Source organism: Chlamydotis macqueenii, chromosome 4 (genome assembly GCF_036417535.1).
Source record: "Chlamydotis macqueenii isolate bChlMac1 chromosome 4, bChlMac1.mat, whole genome shotgun sequence".
In the NCBI taxonomy this organism is placed as follows: domain Eukaryota; kingdom Metazoa; phylum Chordata; class Aves; order Otidiformes; family Otididae; genus Chlamydotis; species Chlamydotis macqueenii.
Window position 1 is genome coordinate 27,721,368 of NC_141559.1, and position 16,146 is coordinate 27,737,513.

The window sequence follows — 16,146 nt, forward strand, 5'->3', positions numbered from 1 at the left end:
GCCGCAGAAAGGACTATTTTCCTACCCTCCTTGTCTGTATTGTGAGGCTTTTTTATGTTTTGTATAAGGAGGTTTGTTTTGACAATAAACTTTGTGTTAAGTATTAAAAAATTTTTGCTGGTCCCTTGTGCTATGATCTAAGGATGTTGATTACAATATTTAGTGGTTAAAGACTATCTCTTACAGTAATCTCACCACTTACATCATTATTATGCTTCTTGTCTGTGTCCTCTAACTTTCTGCAATAATTATTTTCTGCAGAAGTCTGTCACTGGAGTTTTGTTGAATTAATCTTTCTAACAGCATCTCTCTCTGTCAGGAAGTGTTTGAAGTCTGAAAGATAGATCTTCCTTCCTTACATGCCCTTCACTGCCAACTAAGTAGAAATTTGTCACTTGGAATCTGATATCAGCTCCATTAAGAATGAAAAAATCATCATGAGATGAGAGAGTCATTCCTAAAAAGGATACCTGCAGCAAGAGCATCATCTTCACTTTCATGGACAAGGTACAGAGGAGGGCCACAAAGATAATCAGAGGGCTGGAGTACCTCTCCTATGACGACAGCTAGGGCCTGGAGAAGAAAAGGCTTGGGGGAGGCCTTATAGCAGCCCTCTAAGACCTAAAGGGGGCTTATAGGAAAGATGGGGAGAAACTCTTCAGCAGGGCCTGTTGTGACAGGACAAAGAGTAATGGTTTCAAAATAGGAGGTAGACTTAGGCTAGATATTAGGAAAAAAAATTCTTACCATGAGGATTGTGGAACACTGGCACAGGTTGCCCAGAGAGGTGGCTGATGCCCCATCCCTGGAACCATTCAAGGCCAGGTTGGACAGGGCTCTGAGCAACCTCATCTGGTTGGAGATGTCCCTGCTCCTTGCAGGGGGGCTGGACTAGATGACAGTTAAAGGTCCCTTCCAACCCTAACAATTCTATGATTTTATAGGCATAAAGCTCTAAATGATGCTAGGTTTCTTAAGTACTCAATTTTTGGGTTACCCAAACTGATAAGCAAATGATTACATTGACACGTTCCTGAGCATTCAACAGTGACTGGAATTGGAAGACTTGCACAAGGATTATTTACCTGATGGAGGTACTTCAGAGACTTTTAATAAAGAACCAACTATCTATTTACATTGAATGGCTGAAAACTCTGCCAGCTGCTGTGACTTCTAAAAAAACTGACCTTTGAAGGTTCCTTCTAACCCTAACCATTCTATAAGTATATGATTTGTGGTGTATTGACACATGGACTCGACTTGGGGAGTAAGCGAGACCAAGTTTATTTTTTCAAATGGGTTTTTATACATTTCTCTTAAGCATTAACTTCTTAATTTCATTCTTTTCTAATCACCAGTTATGTCATGCGTAAGCTTACCCAATAAAATCACTGATCACACACTATACGTATTCATGATTGCTTAGCAAAACTAAGTTTCAATACTTCTTAGGAATTTTCCACGGCAGCATTCTTCTACTATTACAGACATAAGAAAGTTGCTGAAGTTGCTATCTACAAGGCCAGTGACCAGTCCCTCTGTGAACATCTGTTGAAACAAACCATAAATTCTGCTAACAATGTTAGCAGAGAATGAGAAGCTTCCCTTCTTCCCATGGCTTTGCTCGTATCACCCAGGAAATCAATTGCTCATATGTACCTACTGCTGTGGCAGTAAAGGAGACATTGCATTACTGGTGTTTGTGTGGTGGGTATTTTGTTTTGGAGTTGGTTGTGGTTTTGGGTTGTGTTTTTTTTTTTTTGTTTTAGTTTGTTTGGGGTTTTTCTCAATTTCTTACTGTAGTTTAAAGATATTTCCTTTGGCCAGCAGCTTTTTTTTCCATTCCCTCCATTTTGGTGTTCTAATAAATGAATTCAACTGACTTTTTCTTTCCAGAAGGAGAAAATAAGGTATCTATGTAGATTTACCTCTTTTATATACAATTTCAAGGGAGTTTTTGATTTCTAGATTTGGAGATTTGTCTGATGATTGAGCTGAAAAACAGGAACTTACTGCAACAGGTCTGTGTCTGAATTCAGCATGCAAAAGGTTAGGGACAGAAGGACAAATGCTTTCAGAAAGCCTAATCACTAAAGATTTTGTTTACTGGGGAGTTGATTTACAAAGCCTTAGAAAGCTATCATAGTTTAGCAGCAAGACAAGATAATATGACCAAACTTTGTATATATTTGTCCCAGTTTACCCACAGAAATGGCTTTTCTGAGGAAAAAGTGCCCAGCTGAAGTTCAGGCAGGATTGCAAATACCTTAAGAATGCCATCAGGGTAGCTTTAGGTCTGTATAACTGAATCAGTTTGTCCTAGAATTTTCCAGTCTGATATTAACTCTGCCTTGACAGATTAAGTCAAACTACTAGATGCAAAAAGAAATTTTATCATGCAAGTATTGTCCTAATTTGGAATTCAATAGCTTATATTGCTAAAGAGAGATTGCTTGGGAAAAACACGTTTGTGGCCTTTTTTTGGTCGGAGTCCTGTTGACTTCTTGAATTCTGTAGGCAGAACGGACTGCTAACGCTGGTGACGCTTTTTTGTCTTTTCCTGTGTGGGAGAAAAATCACACTTTTAAAATCTTGAGTTTCACTAGATGGCAGCATCTCAATGTTTCAACAGGAAATTACGTTTGTAGAGAGACGCTCACCAGTTAGACTACGAGTCCCAACAAGCGTAACCAAAACAGTGTAAAACTTCCTTTTGTACAAAGGTCAGTAAATGTAACAAGCTGTTTGAGATCTCTTGGTGAGTGACTATATTAATTTTTAATTTTAAATGCTTCATGGCATCGATGTCACAAATGTTCATAAGAACTGATTGAAAAATGTATTTATAGTCCTTTTTGCTTTGAAAGTGTTAAGGTGATTTGGGGAAGTACTCTGATCAGGTTTTTTGCACTGAAAAGATGTATGTGACAACAAAGAAGAGTGAGCTTCCTCTGCCTTGAGTGAGCACTTAGAGTGCATTCTTGAGATACTCAGGACTTGCTACAATCAATAGAACCTTTCCCAGAATTTTGTGTTTTGGGAGTTGCGTTTTGCTTGGTACATTAGAGACACTGCAACCTAGTTGTGTGTATGATCTCACTCTGCTCGGTTAACTTGGTATTTTTCACCTGACAACGTGAAAAGGTTATGTTAAAAAAGAAACAATCTCATATAACTTTATATAGCCTACCTTCAGAGGCATCTGAAGAGATGTCTTTTTACTAGCCAACATAAAATGTGACTTTAAGGTATTGTGCTTTCCCCTCATTAGAAAGATGCATCTCAGTTGCTGTTTGCTTTTGAGACTCTTCTTTCAGTTTGTGCTTTGTTCTTTCTCTGTGTGTATGTGCCCCAGTTATGGGGGAAAAACCTACAGTGAAGGACTTCAGTATCTGGAAACATGGTTGGTTATTCAGTCTGACTTGAAATCAAAACAGATAACTTTTCTGTGTGTATTAGAATAGAATTTTTTTTTCAGTTAAACTGCTTCATAAGTCTGACTTGTTGAATCTGTAACCTTCAGGGAAACATTAGTTTTGCTGCAACTTTGTCAGAAAAAGATGCTGAGAAAACAGAATTTCTGGTCAAAATCAGATAAATTAATATTCTAGTTTAAGATGTAGGACACTAAATTCGATTCAGTAGTCTGGGTCACAGCGTGGATTTGAGCATCTCTAGATGATAGCGTTGGCTGCTAACCTAGGGGAGATTATGGCATCTTTATCTTAACTTCTCAGTGCAGTACTCAGTATGTTGGATTCATGTATATATTCAAGGACTTTGGGTTCTTGGGACTCCTTTCTACACTCATAGCTACATAAATTTTGCTCTGTGGATTATAAAAATGCAGAAAGTTTTGTTTTAGGGAACTCATTCAACGAACACCAGATATCATACTCTGACTAGAACACAGTGACTTTAGTTTTTAGGCAGTTCTTTAAAACATCGTATTAAGTAGTTTATTCCTTAAAAAATGAAGAATCCTACTAGAAACTTTTGAATCCATAGGAGTGAGAGGATGGCATTTGCTTTTACTTGTTTTTCTGCAACTTTACATGCTGTAATTCTTTAAACATAACGCAGCATTTAAAAGTGTGTGCTTGGGCAGAAGAGGGCTATGTTTTACCTTTTGGCTCCTACACCTTGAGTAAGGTGGAACCTCCTAGCTTGGCTTTTGAGCTCAAATGCCTTTTGATCTTTTTGAGGTCCTTATGAAAAAAAAAAAAAAGAGTTGAGGCAATTCCCTCCTTAGAGCCCTGGATGACTTCAGGTCCCACTGCAGCCAAACAGGACAACTTGTGATACAGTTTGATGGCAGAGGTACCCTGAGTCACATCTAGTTTTTGTAATGTATTTGCATCTTATTCCCAGGGAGTGTTCTTGGCTCATCTTTTTGTTAAAGATTCTGTGCCATTTTCTGTCTGTACAGGTCGGCAGTATGGGTTGGCTTGATGGGAAGATCATACTGCTGTCTGCAGCAGCACAGGGGATTGGACGAGCAGCTGCTATAGTAAGTTGGAAAATGTTTGTTCTCCCGTACCTACGCTAGGTCTCTAGAGCTAACTTGCCCAATGACACCTGCACCAAACAGGACTTCTTGAACGAATAAAGCATAGATGAAGCCAGAACTTTCCAATTTACCCATTGGAAAATTCAGGGAATAATATAGTCACACCGTACTGTGCCATGCGTGCTTTGTGCTGTTCGAATTCTGAAAGTCTTCAGCTCTGAGTGGTGACGTTAGGCAACGATAAGGGCAAGACTGGAGAACAGCTACAACTGCTTTTCTAACAATATATGGCTGTATTGGCTGTGCCTTTAAACCAATATCTCTACTGCTTTGTTCTGGGAGAAGATAAGGATAGAGGGAATATTTCCTGTTGTAAGGCTGGATACTGCAAAGATCTCCTACAGTAAAGCCAAGATGTTTTATCTACATTAATAGTTGATGTAACCAAGTCTATGTGATACTAACAGCACAGCCACAACGTTGTTCACAATGAATAACTGTGAGAAATCCTTTACAAATTTTATTTAATTACTATTAAACAGAATTCAATATATATTTTAACTTTCTGGTTAACTTTTAGTTCCTTTTGACTGTTCTTCCCCTGCTACTTCCTTTTTCCATAGCAGGTAGAGAAACTAGTAGAGTTATCTCACTGTTTCCATAATGTGATCAACAAGCCAGGAAAAGCTCCTGTAAATAGGATTTCTGCCAGACTATTCTTAGTTTCTCATGCGTGCAGTTAAGAATGCAGAAAACTGCTCATCTTGGCACTTAAATTAAAACACTCAGTCAAAGAAATAGGTATCTTTCCTGGTGACCTCACTTTGTAAATACCCAACAAGCCACCGGCAGCTGGTGTATTTAGTGCTACTATCCTCTTAAGCTGCACTTGAGACGCTTATTTTGAAGATTAACGGCTACAGTCTGAGATGTCAGAATACTTTTGACATGGAGGTTACTTTGCTAGTGTAGCTCTTGATTTATCAGTAATCACAATGCAGAGAAAGCAGGTTTGAGGGGAGCATCAAGAATGAAGTGATATCTTTGGTTAAATATCAAAGAAAAGTCACACTTCTTTTAATATTGCTCTATTCCAATGATTTGGATGCAAAGGATTTTCATAAAGTTTATACACCACCTTTCCTTTTTTGAGTCCTGCCTTTATCTGTCAAATCCCGTAACTTCATTTAAATCCAGGAATAAAGACAATTCTAGCCCCATGTGTTTGTAACATGCTTGCTAGTGCACATGCAGCTAATAAGGATAATAATAATCCCAGTTGTCTTAGTGTAGTTACTGTTATTTATGGTTTCCTTACTTTAAGGAAAAGGTCTTAAGTCTGTCATATGTTGCGTATAGTTACTTAGTTGTCTCTAGGATGTGCGGTAATTGATGTCCATTACTTCCTGACATGCCCAGAATGAAAAGAGAGAGATCAGCTGCCTTCAGCCAACTCTTATTTCAAGACAAAAAGGAAATGAGTAGAAAAAAAAATTGTTTTTTATAAGATCTGGACTATCTAAATGTGAACTATTTCTCTAACTTGTGTTCTTCAGGCTTTTGCTAAAGAAGGAGCCAAAGTCATTGCTACAGACGTCAATGAGTCTAAGCTGCAAGAACTGGAGAAATACCCAGGTAAATGATGCGCAATAGGCATTGGTTCAGCTCTTGCAAGTTTTGTTGTAGACTGGCTGAAATACCATTTGAGGATAAGGCAAACTTCAAAACGCCAGAAAAAAACCTGAAAATATCTAGACTAATTCTTTAGATGTTGGCATTGCTTTATTCTGTAGTGTGGAATGGGAGAGACTTAGCATGTGAAGTACTGCGATGTCAGCATATCGGACAGAATTTTATTCCAGACGTGTGGAATAACTTTGACTTCCTTGTGTCACAGAAGCAGTTGATTTCTGCTTCCCAGAATGGCACTCATTTTAGTTACCTTTTGAGATCACCAGGCTAATTATCAAACATACCGCTCTAAAAGGGATGGAATGCTTTTCTCTCATCACAAGAACTAATATCCAGTTATGCAAAAGTAGATTTAGTGTCTTGCATTTCCATGGTCCGTACTTACTAAGGAACACATTAAAAGAACAGCTGTCTAGTAGAATTCTTATGTCTTCAGAAACTAATTCTGCCAACACTAGATAAGCCTATTCTGTTTGTGCAAATGCTCAGACTTGAAGGTTGTTTTCCTACTGATATCGCAGGAACACACTTCAAGGAGCAGGTTTTGCATAGCTGCGTTTCTTAATCACGAGTGATACAAGTGTGGAACATTATATTAAAAAATATTTTTTCAATCTTGAAATTAAAAAGTAAGACTTGGATATAATTTACAATTGAAAATGCTTCCAACTTAATTTCATGGAAGGAAGTGGGTTTAATGAATTCCTATTACAGAGTGACAGTCAAATATACAAAAATACTTTTCCCTGGCACAGCTTTTGGAGTGAATATTGGTCTCTACTGGCTGAAGTTCACTACAAGCAGTCCCTTTGTAATTCTTTAGGAACTTTAGGACTTTCCAGGTTAATTCTGAGGGTGTTTAGGAAAGTGTTGTATTTTTAACTGTGCATTTTTCCCTCTGCTAGTGTGTTCACAAGAAAAGAGGTGATTTTCCATATACTCAGCCATTTCCATTCTTTTGACACACGATTAGTTAAGCTATAATTCATCAAGGCTTGGCACATTGTGGTCTTTTGAATTTTATCCAGGAGAGCTAATTCCAGTGCTGATGTTAATCACCAGCCTGTAGTCTAATTGCATCATTATACACAAATATCTTCAAAAATGTCTCTATCATTTAACTAAGGCATAGAAAGTCTGCTTATGGAGTTGTCAGTTTGGCTTCAAAAGAAACAAGTTTTTATCCATTTCAAATCAAATTCTCCCCTAATTTAGACATCACTAAGATGCTTTACAGACAGCTTTACAGTATTTGATAGAATCATGTACGTTGGATGAGACCCCGGAGGCCATTTAGTCCTGCCTACTGCACAAAGTGGCTCTGGCTTGTGCAGGTTGCTCAGGGCTGTGTTGAGCCAAGTTCAGAACACCTTCAAGAAAGGAATTTCCTCAGCAACCTTTGTAGGCCCAGTGCAACTGCCCTTGTGGTTTTAAAGTAATAATGATATTTTTAAAACAAACAAAAAATCTCAAACAGAGGGGGAAAAAAACCACCAAAACCAAACACACCTTATACTCAGTCAGACTTTCCCATGTTCCAGCTTCTTTCTGTTGCCTTTTATCCTTCCACTGTGGGCCTCTGAGAAGTCTGGCTCAGTCTTCTCTACAATCTCTCAATAGGTACTTGTAGACATTTATTAGACTGTGTGTCACTAGTTGCTTGTAAAAAACTATGTTTTGGGCACAGGTGTGTTCTGCACTACATATGCCTCCATGCTAGATGCAGGATATGCAGTGACCAGACTGTGGCAAAAGGGTGATCAGCAGCAGGTCATAGCGCCCCAGGAACCTGATTGTACCCGCCGAGGGAATTACTGGAGTACACCCTGTCTCACCCAGGTTTTCTTTGGATTAAAAGTTCATGTGTCTGAGAAGAGGGCACAGCTCGATCTTCACGTGCAATATGAAGTGAGGGTGCAGGCAAAGCGTATCATGCAGTGTGCCTACTCCCTAGGAAGGATTCAGACTTGACGTGGGTGAGAGGATCCAGTTGTGCTAGATTGCTGGCAGCTACTTACGTAAAACAAGGTAGAATAACACATAAATTATATCCTATCCTGTTACAGCACATCTGGAAGTGTCATTCTTTTGCTTTGCTCTTTTCACTTCTGCCCTGGGGATGGCCCTGCTGTGGCTGGCCCTAAAGCAGTTCTGTTAGAGGGACTGATTCTGTCAAAAAGCATTTAGAAGAGTTGCTCCTATCCCTGTTTTATGGTAAATATGTTTCGCAGTCTTTCAGAGAGAACTTCTCTGAACAAAACAGAAGGATTTTTTTTTTTAATTATCAGTGTCTTTCCTGAGGGTATGGCACAGGCACAGCCAGTGCTATAAGCATTGACAGTGACAGCTGTCAGAGGCTGAAATAAGTAAACACTTATAGCGAAATGAATGAGATTCCAAGCCTTCTTTTCTTTAATTATAAACAAGCTTCCAAATATGATGCTTAGTTTTTGCAATTAAATGATTGCTATGATATCACTCCAGGTTATGTGGGTTAATGGCTTATGCAAAATCACTTTTCCTCATTAATTAAATGATATAAAGCTGATTCATAGTATCCTCAACTGCACATGGATAGATGGCATGTAATGGGATTGTGCATGTATGTGTCACATGAACTAGTTCAAAGTAATTATTATTCTGTAATAATGGGCATGAAAGCTTGTTGTGATTATACGGGTAAATTGTAGAATCTTTTGGGTGGAAGGGATTTTTAAAGGTCATCTAGTCCAACCCCCCTGCAAGGAGCAGGGACATCCCTGACTAGATCAGGCTGCTCAGAGCCTCGTCCAGCCTGGCCTTGAATGTTTCCAGGGATGGGGAATCCACCACCTCTCTGGGCAACCTGTGCCAGTGTTCCACCACCCTCATTGTAAAAGGTTTCTTCCTTATATCCAGTCTGAATCTACCTCCTTCTAGTTTATAAACCATTACCCCTCATCATTTCACAACAGATCCTGCTAAAGGTTTTCTCCCTGTCTTTTTTGTAAGCCCCCTTGAGGTACTGGAAGGCCACTATAAGGTCTCTCCAGAGCATTCTCTTCTCCAAGCTGAACAGCCCTAACTCTCTCAACCTGTCCTCATAGAAGAGGTGCTCCAGCCCTCTGATCATCTTCATGGCCCTCCTCTGGGCTCGCTCCAACAGGTCCATGTCCTTCTTACGTTGGGAACTCCAGAGCTGGACACAGTTCTCCAGGTGGGGTCTTACGAGAGTGGAGTAGAGGGGCAGAATCACCTCCCTCGACCTGCTGACCTTCTTTTGATGCAGCTCAGGATACGGTTGGCTTTCTGGGCCAAAGGAACACATTGTCAGCTCATGTCCAGCTTTTCATCCACCAGTACCTAGCAGTTTCTCAGGAGGGCTACTCTCAATCCCTTCATCCCCCAGTATTTGTGCTTGGGACTGCCCCAACCTATGTGCAGGACCTTGCACTTGGCCTTGTTGAACTTCATGAGGTTCTAACGGGCCCACCTCTCCAGCCTGTCAAGGTCTGTCTGGAAGGTATCCCATCCCTTGGGCATGTCAACCAAACCACTCATCTTGGTGTTCATCTGCAAACTTGCTGAGGGTGCACTTGATCCCGCTGTCTGTGTCACTGATTAATTATTTCTTCAGTTTGGGAGTATAGTGGAATTCAAATTTACTCAAAATATTTTTTATAGTAAATGATGTTAGCTCATCCAGTTGTGTGATGCTGTATGACAATCAAATCAGTTGATCTTTTATAATTCCCTTCTGAAACTTTGAATAGCATGACATGCTGTCCATTGCTATCCCAGTTTAACCATTGCACTAAATTAATGATTAAATGTGGCTCTCACTCAGTGATTCTCCATATCGTGGTGCACCACTGAGGGGCAGACTGTTCCTGGCAAGCCACTGACTTGAATTGTGAGTGCAGTCCTCAGCACTTCAGAAAAATAAACTGCTGATCTGTAGCCAAATATAGTGAACCAAATACCATGTTTTTCTAGGCATTCAAATACGGGTTCTGGATGTCACCAAAAAGGAGCAGATAGAAAATCTGGCAAAGGAGATTGAAAAGATTGACGTCCTCTGTAACATTGCAGGGTAATCAGCTTATCTTTGATCCTACTGGGTTTTTCCAGTTTTCTCTGTTCTCCAAAATTACTCTATTTTACTTAAACACACTTTATTTCTGTTGGTTTCATACATTTTATACCTTTAATACAAACTTCCACGAGTTTTCATCAAAACTGAACTTTTTGTGTGCAGCCATGTTACCCAGTCCAAGACAGAATGGCTCTGCAATTTATGTTTTTCCCACTCTGTGGCAGCCCTATACTGAAGGCTTTGGCCCTCCTAATACAACAGTGAGCAACTGCTAATGTTCTGGTTTTTTAGATTTTTTTTTTTAAATTTCCCTATTGCCAAGCATTTATTTGCACGTATCAAGTCTGCCTTGTGTCCCTGATACTCGTCAGAAGAAATACACTGTCGCTTGCTTGCTTCAAAAGAGCTCTTGTCCCTCCTTTTCAAGGCTGGAAGAGCTAGCTGCTGCAAAAATAGTAATGGAAAAATGTGCATTGAAAGCCATAGAAATGAAAACCGTAGGTAGTAATTCACTTCATGCACTTATTCAAGGTTTGTTCATCACGGAACCATTCTGGAGTGTGAGGAGCAAGACTGGAACTTCACTATGAACCTCAATGTCCGCAGCATGTATCTAATGATCAAGACATTCCTTCCTAAGGTAAGGCTTGATTGCTCATGATTTTTAGTCTCTGCATTATGTTTAAAGTGGGAGAAGTCTGTTGTTGCCACTGGCATCGTGGGATTTGAGATAAAACTGGAAGTATGCAGCTTTGGATAGGGGAGGCCCTTAGATTGTAGTGATCCTGCTCTAAAACATTCTCTGCATTGTGTAATCCCTGCATTGTAGACAATCTGTCTAAAGGATACGGTAGAGAAGAATAATTCAGGGGGCTTGCCCTGTGTAATCTGTAACTAAAATCCTTCAAAAGCAGAGCAGTGAGGGAGCCATTGCAATACAGTGCTACCATATTATACTATAGCACACAGCTGCACAATACCACTGCTACAAAATATTTGTGAATAATGTGTGTTAACTTGAACTTTATGGAACTCTGGACACTATCTTGTGAAGCAATTCAGTGCCACTGATGGCAACATGCTGATTGTACCAGAACAACAATTCAGTTAGTCTGGCAGCTCGAGGGCACTTGGTTGTGTCTGACACAGTAACTAGGTTTGGGACTACAAAACCTTGTGGGCTGAATAAGGTGTTTGTATTCCTGTAAATGCAAAGGCTGGAAGTGGAAGCTGTGACCATCTCTGGATGATGACTACGCTTCTCAATGTTGTTCCAGTCCTTTTTGTTTACTTAGTTTCTGGGTTTGTTATTTTTTTTTCTTAGCCGATCTTAATTTTCAAAGGTTTTTTTATAGCAACTTCAGGCATCTCAGATTTGAGGATTCCTGAAAAGATTATAACTTAAAGAAATTAAGCTACAATGCAAAGATGCTAGAAAGTTGTGTTTTAGTCTTCTCCAAAGCAATGCAGAAATGAATTACTGCACTGGTAGATGGCATGAGCAGATGTCTCTGTAGGGTAACTTACTGTGGTGACAAGAGGACAATGGTTCAGAGATGGCTATGTAGGGAAAAAGTCCTTTCTATCACAGTCTTCGCTCCTGAGATGACTTAAGAGAACTTAATGAGAATTTCAGATTCTGATTTACTACTTCAGTCAATAGATCAGAAAAGCACCTACTGATACTAATTAACCTTTGTTAGCCTGTGTATCGCTGCATGTAGGGCCGTTCTGCAGGTTGCTATGGGCTGTTTTGCTTGACTTGCAGATGACAAAATAATTTGCATTTGAATGACATTGTATTCTTTTGCAGATGCTGAAACAGAAATCTGGAAATATTATAAATATGTCTTCTGTGGCATCCAGCATTAAAGGTCAGTAGCCTGCTAGAGTTCATTATATAAATCTTTAAAATGATAGGAATGCAGAATAAATATTGTGCAACTTTGAATTTGCAGTGCCAATCCTGTGGAGAGATGCAATTAAAGTGAACACATTGACTCGTACATACACAAAAGGACACAGAAAATTACAGAAACAAAGATCCTTGCTCCTGAGCTTTTGAATCTGTCCTGAATATTTTGTAGCATCCTTTTTGCCAGTTTGTATTAATTAAAATGGAATTACTTCCAGTAATATCTTGCAACAGATGTTCTTCAGAGAAACAATGAAGAAATTGTTTAAGCATTGTAGCTATGCTTCCCAGGGAAACCTGACGGTGACTAACAGATGAGCCTCTGCTATTCCTACATCGTTGTTTGCCTGGTGAACTTTTCTAGACTACTCCCTAAACTTGTGCTGTTGAAAGATTGTGTGCTTTGCTCTGTGTGCATAAGTAGAATTCTGACAGCATTCTAGTTAACCCACACTTATGGAGAAATTGCAGGTCCAGAAGCAGGTGCATATTGTACAAATGTGGCTCTCTTGTTCGTTTTTTTTTTTTTTTTTCTTTTTTTTAATATGTTTCTGTGCTGCCTTCACACTGACCTTCTGTTAGGAGTGGTGAACAGATGCGTATATAGTACTTCAAAGGCAGCGGTTATTGGCCTGACAAAGTCTGTGGCTGCTGATTTCATTGAACAAGGCATCAGATGCAACTGCATATGTCCTGGTAAGTACTCTTTATTATTTTGTAAACGAGGAGCAGATGCTGGAAGGCCCAATTTGGTTTGACATTATTAACAAAGAATAGACTTGCAGGTGGCAACTAAAGTTGCCAGCAATCTAAGAGGACATGCTTGAAACGTTTCTGAGATTTAAAATAGAAAAGTTTTTCTTTTATCGTTAAGCTGTATGTTTAGCCTGTTAACGCAGCACATGCACAGCAGATATGCATTACAGTATTTGAATGTTGGTTTTCAAAGATAGTTTAGGCAGTTAAAAGCAGGCAAGGGCTAGCTAGCAGGATAGCCATTGTTTAACCATCTGAAAAGTATTGAATCTAATTCTCAAAAGTCTTGCCTTTTATTGAAATTTAGAATCCTATGCTATGTTAATAGTTTTGAGGTCTTTCTCCTGAATTGTATTATGAAGTTAAACACAAGTGTTAAGACATACAAACAGAACCAATGAATTTCCTTTTTTTTTTTTTTTTTTTGGTCATGATTGATGCAGTTGGTTTTTAACATGGAATTTAACATTTTGCTTAGGAACTGTTGACACACCATCTTTACAGGAAAGAATCCAAGCCCGGCCTAACCCAGAACAGGTGAGAAAGCAATTTATTACTTTGATCATGAGCGTATGTATGTTTAACTCCCTTTAAAAAAATAAAACAAATGGACAGTGCTTCTCCTCCCCATATTCAAGAAAGTCCCCTATTTCAGAGTAACAATGACAGCATAACAGTAGTGTCTCCTTTGATAGTTTGGTCAGTTTGTTCTTAAGACAGAAGTCTTAAAATGCCTCAGAAGAATACTGTCGCTTAGTGAATACGGAGGATCTGTCATCTATGGAAGCAATTGCAACCATTGGTTACACTATCTAGTGCAAAAGTAGGAGACATTTTGTGGCATGTGACAGCCACAAACTAGTGCAAAACCATGATAGAAATGACATTCTGGCCTATGTATCCCAAAATTACTTGGGATACTTAACCATACTGACTAGAGAACTGTGAGCCCTCATTTGAAGGGCCTGGGAATATCTGCCACCAAAGCAAGAAGTACTTACGTTGACTTTGTTCTGGAACCAGAGACTTAGGTCCAGTCTCCTACTATTTTTCAACCTGAAATTCAGACCACTTAATATTTTAATTTCTTTTTCTAACATAAATTCCCTACTCAGTGTACTAAAGGAAGCTATGACTTGTGGCCTGTTTCTAGTACTGCTTTGTACATGTCATACTAATCAGGTTAAAATAATTGTTTTATATTTTTGATATACCAAATGCTCTTGTATATCTAGGCATTGAAAGACTTTCTAGCCAGACAGAAGACTGGGAGGATGGCTACTGCTGAAGAAGTGGCCCATCTCTTTGTGTACTTGGCCTCGGATGAAGTAAGTATGGAACTATGAAATTTCCTGTCACAGAAACCCATGCCACTTTGCTGTTCACGATAGAGAGATTTTGTTTTAGGAGGATTTATATTGCCTTTAAGCTGGATTATTACAAAAATTAAAAAACTGACCATCTTTTACTAAGTTCAACCTATGATACAAAAAGTACTTTGAATTTTGTCAGTGATTGTTAAGGTAATTATGGCTACCACTGTAGCCTGGTGGTTTCATGTTATCTGAGCAAACTGACTGACCTCAGAACATCCTGAAAAATAGGAGAAAAGGGCTTGTCTGCTTTTCCAAGTTTGCACCACAGCTAGATCATGTTTTAAGGAGGTAGAATTAGTAGTTACCACCTACCTTCACTATTCAAGAGCAAATATTTGGGTAGAACTGCTGGAGACTAGCTAAAAGGACTAATGCTCAGAGAGAATCCACCCTTTCAGCATAAAGAAAACATAGACCCATGGAGGCTGTTAAAAACCAAACTCTTAATGACCACTGCAAATACCACCAACACTAATAAGCACACATCAAAGTTATTTTGGATGCTATAAATTTACTATGAATCTAAAATTGGACTGGGTTCCTCTGCACTTGTCCAGAAGTCCTACTGAGCATAACACAATACTTTAATGGAATTAATTCAGTCTTAATATTGCTATTTATCAGTAATATATTTCTCATTTTCAGCTTGATTTTAGTGTTTATGTAAAGCTACTAACTTTTTCCAGTCTGGTCATAAGGTTTTCAACCGTGTGTAGACAGAATTCCGGTATGCTGCAGTACTGACATACAGAGAAGAATGTTGACAGCTGAGTTGCTTATGTCGCTATCTGCACAATCCTTATAATTATTGACTGATCCGGTTAATTCTGCCCAACTGAAAAAAGCTAATAACATCATAGTGTGAGGTATTATTTCTGCAGGTAAGATATCTGAAGCCTAGCTTATATGAATTTGTAGGCTCAGGATGCATTCTCATCTTAATGCCTCTAATAGTACTTTTGCTACACTCCCTTCAGTTGGGTGAAAGGCTTCCATTTCTAAGTTTGTTTGTATTCTATTTATTTGGCTGTTTTTGTAAAACAGAAAAACCACATTTGTTTAAAAATAAAGCAGTTTTTTTAACTTAAAGTAACTCTAACTAATAGCCATGAAAAATAAGTTAAAATTATTGTTACTTTTTATGTAATTTCAGTCTGCCTACGTGACTGGTAACGAACTGATCATTGATGGAGGATGGAGCTTGTGATTGACCTTACCTGCAAATCGAAATTCGTACTATGAAAAGCGAAAAATGAGGAGTATGTTTCTCAGCTGAGATAGCTTGCAAAGATTGAGATCACTCATGATGTCTTTCAAAACAAATTTGGTGCATTTTTACTGCTATATGATCTCTTTCTAGATTGATCTTACTAATTCACTTCTCCCTAAATAGTAAAGTGCTGGAATAAAACATACTTCACATGCCTTCATGTTATTGTAACTCCAAAACCATGAAATTTTGCAAATTAACACTTGCAATTTAACATTTAAGATTTCAGAGGGCAAAGAATATTATTTAAGGCACAAAATCTGAGTTGTGTTTTAAGCAAATCTGAGTGAAAGGAATTAAATACTACTGTTATTCTCATCCTGCAAAGTATTTGGAAATAAAACATTCAATTAGATTTCCTACTAGCATTGACAGACTATCCAGAGAAAAATGAAGCAGCTACTACTAAATCAGCCAAATGAATCCTGAACTAAGTTCAGTTTAAACAGGAAAAAAAAGCAGAAATAATAGCAAATTTGAAGATTTGAGCAACTTTGTTACTGGTAACAGATGTTTCTATTTTAGACAGAAATTTCTAGATATTAGAGAACA

General features: G+C 38.7%; 1 protein-coding gene across 1 annotated transcript; it reads left to right on the plus strand.

The window, feature by feature from the left end:
• Positions 1-2,700: 2,700 nt before the first annotated feature.
• BDH2 (3-hydroxybutyrate dehydrogenase 2) lies at positions 2,701-15,749 on the plus strand. Its single transcript, XM_010129892.2, has 10 exons — positions 2,701-2,758; positions 4,430-4,510; positions 6,067-6,145; positions 10,178-10,274; positions 10,809-10,917; positions 12,091-12,151; positions 12,775-12,888; positions 13,427-13,485; positions 14,184-14,276; positions 15,478-15,749. Exons 2-10 carry the CDS (start codon positions 4,439-4,441, stop codon positions 15,529-15,531), a joined length of 738 nt encoding a protein of 245 aa, XP_010128194.2. The 5' UTR covers positions 2,701-2,758; positions 4,430-4,438; the 3' UTR covers positions 15,532-15,749.
• The last annotated feature ends 397 nt before the right edge of the window (positions 15,750-16,146 follow it).

Excerpts from the sequence above, each read along its gene's own strand:
- BDH2 (XM_010129892.2), top strand. The coding sequence starts at position 4,439 with ATGGGTTGGCTTGATGGGAAGATCATACTGCTGTCTGCAGCAGCACAG. Across the intron at positions 6,146-10,177 it reads AGAACTGGAGAAATACCCAG|GCATTCAAATACGGGTTCTG; the intron begins GTAAATGATGCG and ends ATGTTTTTCTAG. Across the intron at positions 13,486-14,183 it reads CCCGGCCTAACCCAGAACAG|GCATTGAAAGACTTTCTAGC; the intron begins GTGAGAAAGCAA and ends TTGTATATCTAG.